General features: G+C 46.0%; 2 protein-coding genes across 2 annotated transcripts; both read right to left on the bottom strand.

The window, feature by feature from the left end:
* Window positions 1-2369: 2369 nt before the first annotated feature.
* On the bottom strand, window positions 2370-5381 carry LOC105061913 (interferon alpha-14-like). The gene has a single exon (XM_074361505.1). It carries the CDS (start codon window positions 4735-4737, stop codon window positions 4204-4206), a length of 534 nt encoding a protein of 177 aa, XP_074217606.1. The 5' UTR covers window positions 4738-5381; the 3' UTR covers window positions 2370-4203.
* Window positions 5382-12856: 7475 nt separating this feature from the next.
* LOC123614327 (interferon omega-1-like) lies at window positions 12857-13216 on the bottom strand. The gene has a single exon (XM_045509880.2). The coding sequence runs from the start codon at window positions 13214-13216 to the stop codon at window positions 12857-12859; it is 360 nt and encodes a 119-aa protein (XP_045365836.2).
* Window positions 13217-13888: the final 672 nt, after the last annotated feature.

Here is a 13888-nt window from a genome sequence, read left to right as displayed (position 1 = left end):
CCCTTCACCAAAATCACATATATGCTGACCTCTCCCTTGCCTCCCCAGAGCTAGCTGAGAGAGGCTATCCTCAGTAAGTCCTCCAGAAAATCTAACCTCACAGCTCTCATGTTGTGTGTGTGTGTGTGTGTGTGTGTGTGTGTGTGTGTTTGTTTTTTCAGTAACCCAGGACCTCACTGATTTCCCAGGATACCGGTCAGCGCAGCCTGCTGTTCTCATTCCCAAAGATGCCCTTTCTGTTTCCTTCCCTCAGGCCCAGACGGGACTTTCCATTTGCTGCTGAAGGAGTCCAGTGAAGAATCTCTTTATTTTTCACCCATGATTAAGGTTTGGGTACTGACAAAGCCTCAGTATAACCAAGATGGAGGAGCAGTAAGCACTTCCCAGACAGAAGCACTGAATGTTTTCAAAGGGATACATAGCAGGGAGAGTCTGGCTTGATCTCCAAAGTCAGCCACACTGATGAGTGTAGTTGTAATTATTTATTTTCCCAGCCTGAGCCTATTAAAACATCATACAATAATACTGTAGGATCAAAATAAAAAATATTATTAAAACACCATTCATTGATAAAATGCTGTTTTTAGCACAAAGAAAGGAATGATTTTTTATTTTTTTTTTTTGGACCCTAACCTACAGGAAGTTTTCCAAATATAATGTATAAATACCTCTATAAATATTTATACCTCAAAATATACTTGAAATGTACCTCTTCAATGCAGGATATATAGACTGGAAAGAAAAAGATGATGAATCCATCCATATCACCTTTGCAAATTTCCTAAATTAAATAAATGAATTTCCATAGAGATCTTCATTGCCTTTATAAATTTTGCTCTTCCAGTGTGCTGGTTACTGCTATATGTCCTGCTTGGAAGCCTCTATCCCACTTGTTGCTAAATGTATTCAGATCCCTGCCTGTGTCCCTTCTGTTCAAGCATTGTTTTCTTTTGTTAGTCTTTGAAAGAGGCTACACATGATGGAATTCAAGAAGTCAAGAAGTCCTTGGACTGTACTGTCTCCAGAAAAGTCTTTCTTGCTCTATGAAAACGTACTGGGTCATAAGGAGGAAACAGGTTTGCAGGTGACAGTGGAGTAACCCTTGTCCTTTCTAGTGGTCTGCAGGCTGCTGTGGTATCAGTGTCACCCTTGCTGGGGACACTGCTGGTGTCTGCATCTTTCTGGCAGAACTCCATGCTCTCACATGGACTTCAGTCCTTTCTCCTCTGGAAAGTAACGTACTGGAGGAGCCTTTCCCTCAGTGCAGCTCGTCTATGCTGGTCCCTCTCCTGAGGACCCGCCCCTTTCCAGTGAGTGCTTTCCCCATCGCTGTCCTCCTCCCAGGTTCTCAAGCTGCTGCTGACTTTCAACTCCATGGTTCGTGACCTTTGGGTTTGTGAGCAAATGAGAGCCCTGAAGCAGGGAAGCCTCTTCCTAGTGCAGTCAGAAGTGGAAGTGCCCACAGAGAGGCCCAGATGAGGCCCTGGATTCTCCCCCAGTTCATCATGGGGCAGAATTCCCTCTATTTACTGTGCTTCTGTGGAAGGCAGGACAGTCTGGACCCGCAGTGAGGTAGGCAGAGAGGGTGACTTCATGTGAGAGTTTCTGACAAACAAGAACTTTCACTCAACTTCTCCTTTCAGTGAGTGGCTTTGTAGTCTTTAGAGGAAACTGACAGCCAGAACCCCAAGAGGAAAACGAAAGAGCTGTATGGATGGAGAGTGGAGCTGAATGCAGGGTGGATGAGGAGAGCTCAGTGGGGACTCCTACACTGGGAGGAAGGAAGCGATTGTGATTGCAGTGAAAGAATGGGATCCAGGAAAGCAGAGAGGAAGGGGGACGTGTGCCAACTACGAGAACCAGCAGATGGATATGTGGTATATTATAGATGTGGTATATCTTATAGTATATGTGTATATACATTGGTGCCATATGTGTATACATCCAGATATATTATATTATGTATATAACTACATACAAGGGATGACACACTTTTTCCCAATTCCGCTTTTCAGACTCTCCGTGCTTTTCAGTTACAGAGAGGGGGGTAGAAGTCACTATTCCCATTTAGATCTATATGAAAAAATAAGAAAATAGTCACTATCTGTTTAGCCCTCACTCAGTGGATGATAACTCTGCTATGTGCTGTTAAATGTTCTCGTGTATGTACTGCTCACAGCAGCCCTGGGAATGTATTCACTTACTTTCTATTTAAGGTAGCTGAGCTCAGGAAAGTTAAATGATTCCCCAGAATCACACACACACGTCCTGGCAGAATGGAGATTCAGTCCAGAATCCTGTGAAGGTGTAAATAATTATTTAAGTTTCATATTGTGCAATTCTCAAACCCTTTGTTTTTTTCTTCAGTGCTTACTGAAGACGTTTCTTCTCTGTTTGACTCCTAACTGCACTGAGAAAGCAGATGTTCTCCAGAAAGAGCCCAAGAAACATGAAAGACAGCCCATCGGTCGACAAATATGTCGATCCGGAATCAAAAGCCATGTATATCCTGGAGACAATAATTTTGCAGTTGATGTGGCATGTTTGGAAACCAGGGTATGGTAATAGATGTGATTCCCTATGAGGAGCATGTAGAGTGAGAAGATGACCTAGAGCTTCTGAGAACCTTCAACTTTCAAGGTCGGAAAGAGGAGAGACTGCAGAGGCACAGAGATGGAGCAGCCAGTGAACTTAGGAGTCACCCAGGGAAGAACCATCTTCAGAGCATGAAGAAGAAAACAAAGGGTTTGAGAATTACACAAGATGAAACTTAAGTTCAGGTGGCAAATATCTGAAACCTATTTTCTATACATTCACCTTTGTGTTCGCAGAATGATCACATGCTCTCAGTGCCTCCTTTACTCCCCCTTCTGCCGTCTGCAGGATGGTTTCTGCTGATTAATTCTACCAAACAGGCTCTGGCGAGGGTGGCCAATGCCATCTACTTTCCCAGTGTAGGGGGGCACTTCCCATCCTCATTTGTCCTGAATGCGGTGAGTCTTTTAAGCAGTTTCAGTCTTTTGCAAACAGTCTTCTCACCGTTCTCTCTTATCCTGTTAACATATGGCCTTTCCACCCTATGTCCTTTGTGGTTCTTCTTCCCTCCCTTTAAAGTTAAGGTTATGGGTCTCACCCTAAGTGCTTTCCTCATTCTGTGTTTTGTTCCCATTTGACCACTTCTGTCCCATGCATCACAGTCCGTGGAACTGCTTGTAAATGACCAACCCCAGCATCCAGTGGACATGCACCCTGAAGTGCCCCCTGTAAACCGTGGAGGGTAACTACTACTTTTCCTGTTCTGTCCTCACACTGCTGAGAGAATTCTGTTTTTCTCTCTTATAGCATTAAACCTAACTTATAGTAATTAGTAATCTTTTAAAAATAACCAGTACTTAATTATCAGGTAACTGGTGATTTTTTTTTTCAGGTTCCTTTCCTTATAAAAAGCAAAGATACAAAAAAGCAGGATTGAGTTTGTTACATTCACCTCTCTGTGCTGACAGCACTTCGGCTCAGATGCTTTTTAAAACATGTGTGCAAGCAGAAATATTGGTCGGTGTTTTTTCCCACCGGATAATCACTCGTACAAATCGTGTGAAAGTGAGACATGGTCTTATTCACTGAGCTTCTCTCCTCTTCTGTTAGTCACCCAGTAGTTTCCCAACTTCCCCACTTAGACACCCGTGAGCATAAATTCAGGTCCGTAGTGTGCGTGGAAGTGATCTTGCCCCGTACCGTCCTGGGCCTTGAAAACATCCCATGTCACCCACCATTCATTTTCCCTTGTCTGAGTGGAGTAGACTCAAGTGGTGGAGACACGTGCGCAGTTCCACGTTGAGTATAGCAAAGCCAGGGAGCCGAGGGTAGCCAGGCCCCTGAGGCCTTCTTGAGAAGAAGCCAACTAGAAAAGTCATCGGATTAGAGATGCCTGCATTGTTCTCCTAAAGAAGGAAAGAGAAGTTTCTATCGTGATTCAATTCCTGATCCTTTTCAGTTCCCTGTTACAGCAGGTAGCACTAAGTTCCCTGAAAAGTGTCTTTAGTGACATACAGCCCTAACAACCTTTATATAAGAAAACAAACATCACATGTTGGGAATAGCAAATGGCCCCCAAGAACTTTCACAGATTGTAGGAATGCCATGACAAAGGTATTTATTGAAGAAATCGGTTGTGTCCTTCTCTCTGAAAATCATTTTATTCACTCATGATTTCCATTTCAGAGGTTTCATGAGGGAAAGGCGCTTTGTAGTCTCCACTCTGACAACCTCCCAGGCACAGGGGCTGTATTCCTTTTCCTTCAAGTAGAGATGAATTGCTTGGAAATACTCCCGAACAGCAGTTCCCCAAAAGGGACAGTCTAGATTGCCTTCTTCAGTCTGCTCCAGTTGGTGCAGGCTGAGATCCAGACTGGAGAGTAATTTATTTAGGGAGGTGTTGTCCCAAGCAGCATGGCTGTGCTCTGTGCTGAAGAGGTGGAAAATCTGCTGGAGCATCTGATGGTAGGAACAGGGGCCTTGAGCCGTCTGGTTTTGGGCGATATTGTCTCTTTCCCAGGGAAGTTTGAAGTCCCTCCTGTCCTTTAGGCATGAGTGAAGGGGGGTCCGTTTCATGTGTCTCAAAAGCCTGAGGATCTCCTTGTTTTCTAGGCTCTGGATCTCAGGCAAGTTCCTGGCAAGAGAGCAAGCAGGGAGGGAGCAGAGCGTCACTCCTGCCACAAGCACGCAGATCTGGGCCATTGAGAATGTCAGTGGTTCACGATTAGGCCACGAGGTGGCGCTCGGACCCCGCTAAAGAATTAGCGAAAGGTTCCTTCGCTGGGTGCTCGGAGAGGGTGTTTCTCTAGGCGAGCACGAGAGGGCGCAGGAGGATATCGGATCGCGTGCTTTTGCGGAACCACAACTTTCGAGTTTTCAGTTTCAGCGGCTCCAGCAGCGCGCCGGGAAGTACATCGCGTGCTCCGTGAGCGATTACCTGCGGCTTTAAAAGTGCACGGAAAAGCTCTTTTCGTTTTCCGACGTTCTGAGCGCTGAAGAGCTTGTCAAGTCGCGGCCTCAACAGCGGCCTTTTTATCTGGTAGCAAACAGGGACCGGTTGTCTATTTTCCGGGCTTTTAACACTCTTGCACTTTTTACGCTCTTACCTGGGTTAGTTACCTAGTATAGACAGGGCAGTCTGAGAGACCTGAGCCTGTGAGTCTACTACGTGGTTATATGTTTTTCTATGTTTGGTCTTTCATACCAAATTAAATAGTTTAGCCAAGCGGTTCCCACGGCCTGATCCTATGACTCAACTACATTCTTGTATGTGTTTTTCTAAGGTTGGTCTTTCATTCCAATTTACATAGTTTAGCCAAGCGGTTCCCAGAGCCTGATCCTAAGACTCAACTACATGGTTGTTATCAGTTTTTCTACCCTTGGTCTTTCATCCCAAATTACATAGTTTAGCCAAGCGGTTCCCAGAGCCTGATCCTATGACTCAACTGCATGGTTGTTATCAGTTTTTCTACCCTTGGTCTTTCATCCCAAATTACATAGTTTAGCCAAGCGGATCCCAGAACCTGATCCTATGACTCTACTACATGGTTGTATCAGTTTTTCTACCCTTGGTCTTTCATCCCAAATTACATAGTTTAGCCAAGCGGATCCCAGAGCCTGATCCTATGACTCAACTACATGGTTGTATGTGTTTCTCTACGGTTGGGCTTTCCTCCCAAGTTACATAGTTTAGCCAAGCCGTTCTCAGGGGCCTGAACCTGTGATTCATCAGGATGGTATCCGTTATTTTATGTTTGGGCTCTTTATCTCAGCTGTCCAATGTTGAAGTCCACGGGCGCATAGGGATGAGTGGAAAGTGTCATGGGCGCCTTGTGGGTAAGTTGTGGCTGCCCTGAGGGTGAGTTGGTGCACGGCCGCCTTAGGGCGGAGGACGGGGACGCTGTGCGCCCTTAGATTCTCTGAGAGTCTCCTGGTGTCTTTCAGGGATCAGCGGTGAAATGGTTGGGAAAGTAGTGAATACCTGAAAAGTGGGATTATTTCAAAACTCACAGCATTTTAAAAAATAGATTTTTAAATTAATCTTGTGTTTAATTTAATTCATGTCATATTTAAATCTTGTTAAATGTGTCATCTTTAAATATATTTATTAAAATATTTAGAATATGAAACAAGGAATATTAAAATATGTTTTAATATTAAAGCACTGCATTTTACTAAAGGCTATTTAAACTATAGTTTCCTTATACTAAAGCAAGAATCTGGTATAACTTTGCTTTCCTAGTTGATACGAAGCCAACTCATTAATATTCCCAACATTACTTCTTTCCTTCTTTGGGAGGACAGCCGTGTTTGACGACTTCTTGTTGACTCTTCAACAATTTTTATTTGACTGAGGTTCCTGAAATGACTTTCTCAGGACCCCACCTTGACTATCTTGTTAGAAAGAGGAGTTAAGTGTTCTGTACACAGCACTGAGGACATTTGGCAGGTCTGAGCTCTTCATTTTCTTTGGTATGAATTTCATCGATTAAAGCAAATTTGCCCCAATCTCATTGGCCATGTCGACTGACCTAAAATCCACAAAGTGAGGGTTGGGAGTTATGTTTTATTTGGAGCAAAATGAGGGCTGTATCCCAGGAGACAGCATTCAGAGAGCTCTGAGGAACCACTGGGAAGAGGCAGGCGGGAAGGTCCATATTAGAGAGGATTTCAGTGAAGGGGCAGGTGCGGTCAAGGGCACATTTAGGCAGGGGCTTGCTGCTAGTCAGGAGGAGACGATGTCACAGTTACTGGTTTTAGTGTCCTCCTTGGCATGAGATATGAGCAAGCATTGGGCTCCTGAAACCTTCTCCTGAAGGCCTGTTCTGCCAGGTTTCCCGCAGAGCCCAGGGTGCCTCCTTCCTGATCTCCACCCTGAACTCCTTTTAGGGCCTGTTGCAGCCTAGAGGTTGCAGGCCAATGTTTAACCCAGGCAGAGGTAGATTCCAAGTGCCCACATTACTCCCGACTTGAGAAGGCAGACGCAAGTGCCAGTTTTTATGCCAGCAACCTGAAGGCTTCCTTTCTTAAAACTCTCAGCGATTTGGGAGTGCAGGGTCAATTCTGGCCTTTATTTAACATTTTCCTTTTGTTGTTCCTTTTATACATTGTACAATTTCATTTATTTATGTTGCATTAAAATATTGTTTCTCTTGTTCCGTCGATTTGATGCCTGCTCGCAATCAATGCTTGAGGGAAGATTTTCCTTTCTTTACCCTTATATTAACCCAGGAAATAGTTTTGAATTCATTTTATGATCATTCCTAGCTAAAAATTTAGGAAAGTCCCTTTTCTCCAACCCCTCTACCCCATGTGTACTTCTTCTTTCAATTAAAAATTTTTAATTGAAGTAGAGTCAGTTTACAATGTTATACCGTCCTACAGCATAATACTCAGTCATACATACACGCCCGTCCATATTTCTGAACCGATTTCCTAGTCTTTCAGAGTTTTTTTTTTTTTTCAAGTCTGTGTTTTAAACTAGTTTTCCCAGAGGTGATCTGAGAATAACTGCGGATGAGGGACAGGACTGTTTACCTGCATTAGATGCCTCACACACAACAGCCGTTTTTGTCAGACAGCTCTTCTAGATGCTGGGTGTCTGCAAAATACACCACATGCTGTAAGATTTCTCTCCATACTATACCAGGCATTGTTCTAAGTGTGGAGACCTGGGCTCTGCTCCCTCACAGTCCCGCGGGCAGTGCGGCTCCTGGAGCTTGCATTTGGGGGCCTCCCCGTGCAGACCCCTGACAGTGTGACGGGAGCTGCAGCCAGAGCCACTCTGGGCTGGGCTGGGCTGGGCTGGGCTGGGCTGGGCTGGGCTGGGCTGGGCTGGGCTGGGCTGGGCTGAGCGGGGACCGGACAGCTTCCTGGGTGTTGTATTCATGCTCCAGGCAGTTGTCATTCACTCTGTTCTCTCTCAGCCTGTATTTTGCAAACTTTATATCATTCCATCTTTATAATTTCCCTGGTGAGCACCGCTGAACTTGTCTTGATGTTTTGAAAGAGGCAATGAAAATCACCAGTCATTTAAGTCAGGAGGCACAGCTTTTGTCAGAGTGGAGGCTCCTGCTGCTCCCAGGCCCTCCTGGTCATCAGCTGTGAGCCCTTGCCCTCAGCTGCCCTGATGCTGCTGGGGCCTCCTTCATCCTCACCCTGCCTCTCATGTCTGTCTTCCCGGCTCCCTGGACCGCAGTCACTGTCCCTGTCTTCCTCTCCTGGATCCACGTTGCCAAGCACATTGTCACATATGTGTGCCGTTAGCATACGTTGGTGACACAATGAAGAGAAGGATATGGATTAAACCTTGCTGTTAACACTTATGCCCCTATTATACATAGACAGTGTCCAGAAACGTGAGCTATGACTTCTGTAAAGACATGCGGAGGATTCAAATCTAATGCCTTAGACCGTAAAAGGGAAATGCAGAGAGGTGAGGCCACTTGTATTTTGGTGCATTAGGAGGCGTGAAAATACAGTAAACTCTTTTCTATGACATTTTCTTATGGAAAATAGCTATAATGGGATATTATTATAGAATAATACCTGATATATTGTTAAAGATAAATGTCTAAGTATTCTTATTAAAATTTTGAAAAAGATGGATTGAGACTCAGGTTTTCTTTCTTGGGTCTAATTCAGGCAAACATATCCTATTGGATTGATATTCTGTCATTTTCCATGACTGTGTTTAACTTCCAGCGTAACAATACATACGAGGTATTGAAGCTGTGACATTATCTTCTGCTGAAAAATGGAAGAGAAACTGGAAAAAGTGGAAACAAACATGGGACAAGCAGAGAAATGACAACCTTGTTCCGTTGAAGACTCTCCCGTGCAGGAAGGTGCTCAGAGGAGCTGGGTGAAGGCTGCACAGCTGATCAGCTACATCACCAGGCTCAGCAGGGGCTGCCAGCCTCCTCACTGAGGACCTGCAGGGCGGTGCTCTCCAGGTCTGTCCACACCCTTAGCTGTAACCCGGCCCAGAAGCATGGCCCGCCAGAGCCGGAGACCGTCACAGTTCTGCACCAGATGAGAGACTCTTCCTTGTTTCCCTGCCTGGAGGATGAGCATGTTTTCTAGTTCCCCCAGAACCAGCTGGACAGCAGCCGGTTCCCAAGCGCTCAGGCCACCTCTTCTTTCATGAGATGCTCCAGCAGGCCTTCAGCCTCTTCAGCCCAAACAGCCTAAATCCCTCACTGGGCTGCATCAGCAGAGGGAGGCTCTGGAGACCAGTCTGGAGCAGGAGGTGGGGAGGAAAATACCCCCTGGGCAGTGAGGACTCCAGCCAGACTTTGAAGAGCTCCTTCCAAGGCCCCGCTCGATGTGGGAAGAAAGCACAGAGCTGCTGTGCCCGGGACTCTGTCAAACTGGAAGATGAGAAAGTCAGTATGTGCTCTCTCTGTGTCATCATCTCCGAGAAAACCCCGGAGCTGGAAAGGAGACTTGCGCGCAGTCTTTCACCACTGAGTCTTAGTGCCTCCCATGTGGCCTCAAGCGGGTCAATATTCACACAGTTCAAGGCCCTTTGTTCTTCAGTTGTAAATGCACTGAGTCATCCCGGCAGATTGTTTTGCAATACTAAGAGGAAACTATACTTTGAATTGGGAAACTCTGCGTTTTAAATTTGTAATAAATAGACATTTTTTTCTATGATGATTGTTGTATTTATGGAATTTCTTCATCGCATTGTATGCTCAGCTTTATGGTCTTGTTTCCCTTGTCTATGGGGGTTTCAAAGGTATATTTTAAATGTTAGTTCTTACTGATACTCTTAAAGATATACAAAGTGTCCTTAAACCTTGAATCTGCCTTAAAATCCAGGTGGAACATAGTTTTATTCATCTCATTGAGTTTTAAAATAATTTCAGTTATCTCTGCACCCAGCAATTGACTTGTGAGTACAATGGTAGATAAACTCTTCTTCTTAAGAAAGAAGTACTACTTTCTTAAATAGGGCACTTTGGCAGAGAAGACAGGCCTTAAAGAGTAAGTAAATAGGAGGGAAGCCTTTCTAGGGCTATGAAGGAGATGCACAAGGCATGTTGTAGCAACAGGAGCGATTCAGTTTCCTGGAGGACACATGTCTAATGCTTGTCGATTGAATTTCTGTCCTTGTGTGAAAGAGAACTGAAGCGAAGTCTATTTATAGGCTCATGGAATTTAAGCTTCAGCCAATAAGTAGTGACTACCCCTTTGTCTTTGTTGGCCCTGTGCTGGTGCCAGACACAATGAAAGGAGTAGACGTGCTGCCTGCCTTCACAGAACTCCCCGTTTGGTGAGGATGTGTGCAACAGAGCAGTGAATGGAAGGAGGCTGATGCTGTGATAGAGAAAGTACGGGATGCTGGGAGCACGTGGGCCTTGCATGGGTCATGGAATGTTTCCAGAAGAAGCAACTAATGGGGGTACAGCTCAGTGGGAGAGCATTTGACTACAGAAGAAGCAACTGGTGTGCTGGCATCTCAGGGGTGTGCAGGGATTCGCCAGGTAATTGCATGACGGTCAATTGTGGACATGGTATGTGGAGATGTTCTGGGGTAGGAGGTAGCTATATGGGTTTGGAGATAATTACAAATGTTTGGAGATGAGACTCTTGGCTAAGACATGCATACGGAAGTCGTAATCCTAGAGATGACACTTGGGACTGTTTGGGAGGTGGGACTCTGTGCAGAGGAGATGAAGTGTGGGAACTAGCATAGACTCTTGAGGAACCCCGCCATTCCCTGAGAGGAGAGGGAGTGGTCCACAAAGGAAGGGGAGGAGGAGCAGCAGAAAAGCAGAGGATGGTGGTGACGTAGGAACCAGATGTAGGTCAGACTTTAAAATGGTCGTGGGAACACGTAGGCGTCCGATACTTCTGAGATGTCCGCCGACAGCTGCCTGACAAGTCATCTCTGAGTTAGGCAACATGTAGTTTAGTGTAAACCTTGGCCGAGCAGTTTCAAGAGAACAGGGAGGCTGAAGCCAGATTATAGCAATCGGAGAAACGTGGTGCATGTGAACAACTAGAGAGACCAAGAGTCCAGAAATGTAGCGCTGCCCTTGGACCACAGTGAAGCTGAGCAGCCCTCCTCCACTCAGCAATGCGCGCAGAGCTGTCTCCACCGCGCCCCGCCGGCCGGGAGGGGGCGCGCGAGCTCGCCGTGCCGGCCCGACAGGCACCGCCCACCCCGCGGGACCCGCCTGGGCGCCCCGCCCCCACGGACTCGGGCGCTGCGGCCCCGGGGAGGACGTGGGGTTCGCCGCGGGCAGGAGCCCCGGCCCGGGAGAGGCGCCGCCGGGGCCCCGCGAGCGCGTGGGGGCGGCGAGAGCGGTGAGTCGGCTTCCTTCTCGGGCCTCCCGGTCCCCGCCGGCCGCGGCTTCGCCCAGAGCCCTTCGTTTTCCGCACCTGCCCGCGCCCGTCCTTCCCTTCCTGGCAGGAGGCTTTGGCCCGAGCGGTTCACACCCGCGTGGGTTTCTTCGGGGCTTGACGGCTCGGTAGCAGGGCGTGTTGTGCTGTGTTCTCAGACTGAGGAATGTTTCTGAGGAGAAACACAGTTCAGGGAAAGGAATCTACAGTCTGGACTAGATATTGGGACCCTCCGAGACTTAAAGGGGCCCCGGGTGATGAAAGGGAAAATGTGTGTGTGTGTGTGTGTATACATATATATATATGTATATATATATATATATATACGTATGATCTCTTTTAATATGAATGTTTAGTATCTGCTGCAATGTTGTTGAAAAAACTTTAATTTACAAGTAAGTACACTGAAATCTTACACTAATCCTATGGAACATTATGATTCCTGTCCCCATATGAAAGATGAGAAAACTAGGGCGCATGGTATTTGTGTTGTTTCTCAGGGTCATACAGTTATTAATAACAGAGCTGGGATCCAGCCCCATGTCCCCGGCTCCTTCTACCTGAGGTTTTGAAAATCCTCGAGCTCTCCTTTCACTTTTGCTCTCTTCCTGTGGCTTCCACTGTAAGAGACACCTTGAAGCTAGAAAGCAGCACAGAACGAGAGCACGTGTGTGGATGGGCAGTAAGTTGGAGGGAGCGAAGTTACTGGATAAGGAAGTGAGCGATTCAGGGAAGCAGGACTGGGGAGCAGGTGCGAGGAAGAGGAAGAGCTGGCAGCAGCAGCAGCCGATCAATACCCTATGTGTTCCAACTTCACTGGAGGAGGTGACACCTCTCAGATGTTTACCTACCAACCACTCTTTGCTAACTGGATATAAATCAGTGAAACGTGTGACATAAGGACTATACATTTATCGCAATTTCCATGACTCCTCTCAATTCCGTGGAATTCCACTATGTGAAGAGCAGTTCCTAGAAAGTGGTAGAACTGTTCCATAAGATATAATGGACAAATAGTATTCTGAGAGAGATTTCTATAGAAAATATATGGTTTTAGGTTTTCAGAATTAAAAAAACCCAAAGAAGTTTTCTTTCATAGAATTTAATAAATAAAACAAGATGCAAACTTAATGAAGTGGCAAGGTGAGCATATTTTTAAAATTTTAACACAATGTAACATCTATATGAAAATGTAAATATCTAAGTTTCAAGAATAAATATAAATAAATAAACAATAAATAACAGGGAAGTCATTGCATAGGGACTGATGATCCTTAAGCTCAGGAATTTTACCATATCCTTGCTGATTACTACAGACAGAGTATTAACTGAGTTAATTCAATAGATTCTGTGGCTAAAGCAAAACTAAGTCTTTTGAAATGACCACAGACCGATGTGCAAGGGTGACATGGTATCTCGGTCAGGGAGAATCATGTCAAGGTGACCCCAGGTCTCCATCCGTAGTTCTTCACCTTTCTTGCAAATTGGTTAATGAAGAGAAGGATCTCATGATTTCCAGTCGGACAATTTCCCAGGCACCGTCGCTGTATGTCTTCTCGTTCAGGGAGAGATGGATTCCCTGGAAGTAGCTCTTCAGCACCAGTGTAGGGCCCGCCCTTCCCTGGGCAGAGTCTTGCTCTCCCATCACCTGCACCAAAGAGGTGTCCAGGTCCTCCAGCTGCTGATGGAGTCCAGTGTGGAGTTTGTCCAGGAGGGTGGTGTCGCAGGCAGCAGAGGAGCGCTCTGCAGGGAAGAGGTTGAGGATCTGCTGGAGCATCTCGTGGAGGACAGAGATGGCCTGGGCCTTCCGGAGCTGGCTGCCATCCATCTGCCATAGTCAGCCAAGCTTCCTCATTCCTCTGGATTTGTCCTTTCAGGAATGGGGACCATTTGATGAGTAACTGCCGAAGGAGAAAGGTCTATGACCTGTTCACAATTTTCTCGTTATCCAGGGTTCGTGTGAATTGCTCAAGATAAAATGATGAATGACTGAGACTGTCGGATTTTGTCTACAAAAGTATGAGCACGTGGCAAGTGCTTCACTAGAGCCTCCTGATCAGAAATGCAACTGGCATTTTCCACTCTTTCAACGTTTTCCTACTAATGACTCTTCAGGCTGTTCTCTCAAAATTTGTAGCTGATTTCTTCATTTTTTTGAGTGCGCACAGGCATCTCAGTTCTAATTCCAAGACCCACAAAATGTTTATCCTTTATGGCCCCACCTCCCCTCACTCATTAGCACACGTGTAATCTCACCCTGCGGCTCAGTGTGAACACAGCCACACATCTTCCATCTGAACCCCCGGTAACTCATTCTTTTGTGGATGGCCGTGAGTCAGCTCATCACACTTTCAACTTTTATTCAAGGGTAATTGTTTTTTTCCCCAAAACAATCACCTGTTCTGGATCTAAGGGTGTTTCTGTGAACAACCTCTGTTGTTTTCATCGCATATACAGGTTTGAAGTATTTCCAAAGCTTCCAGATGAAACCAGCCACACA

Source organism: Camelus bactrianus, chromosome 4, assembly GCF_048773025.1.
Source record: "Camelus bactrianus isolate YW-2024 breed Bactrian camel chromosome 4, ASM4877302v1, whole genome shotgun sequence".
NCBI classification, from domain to species: domain Eukaryota; kingdom Metazoa; phylum Chordata; class Mammalia; order Artiodactyla; family Camelidae; genus Camelus; species Camelus bactrianus.
Note: the sequence above shows the minus strand (reverse complement) of the source record. Positions and strands in the feature narration are given on the sequence as shown.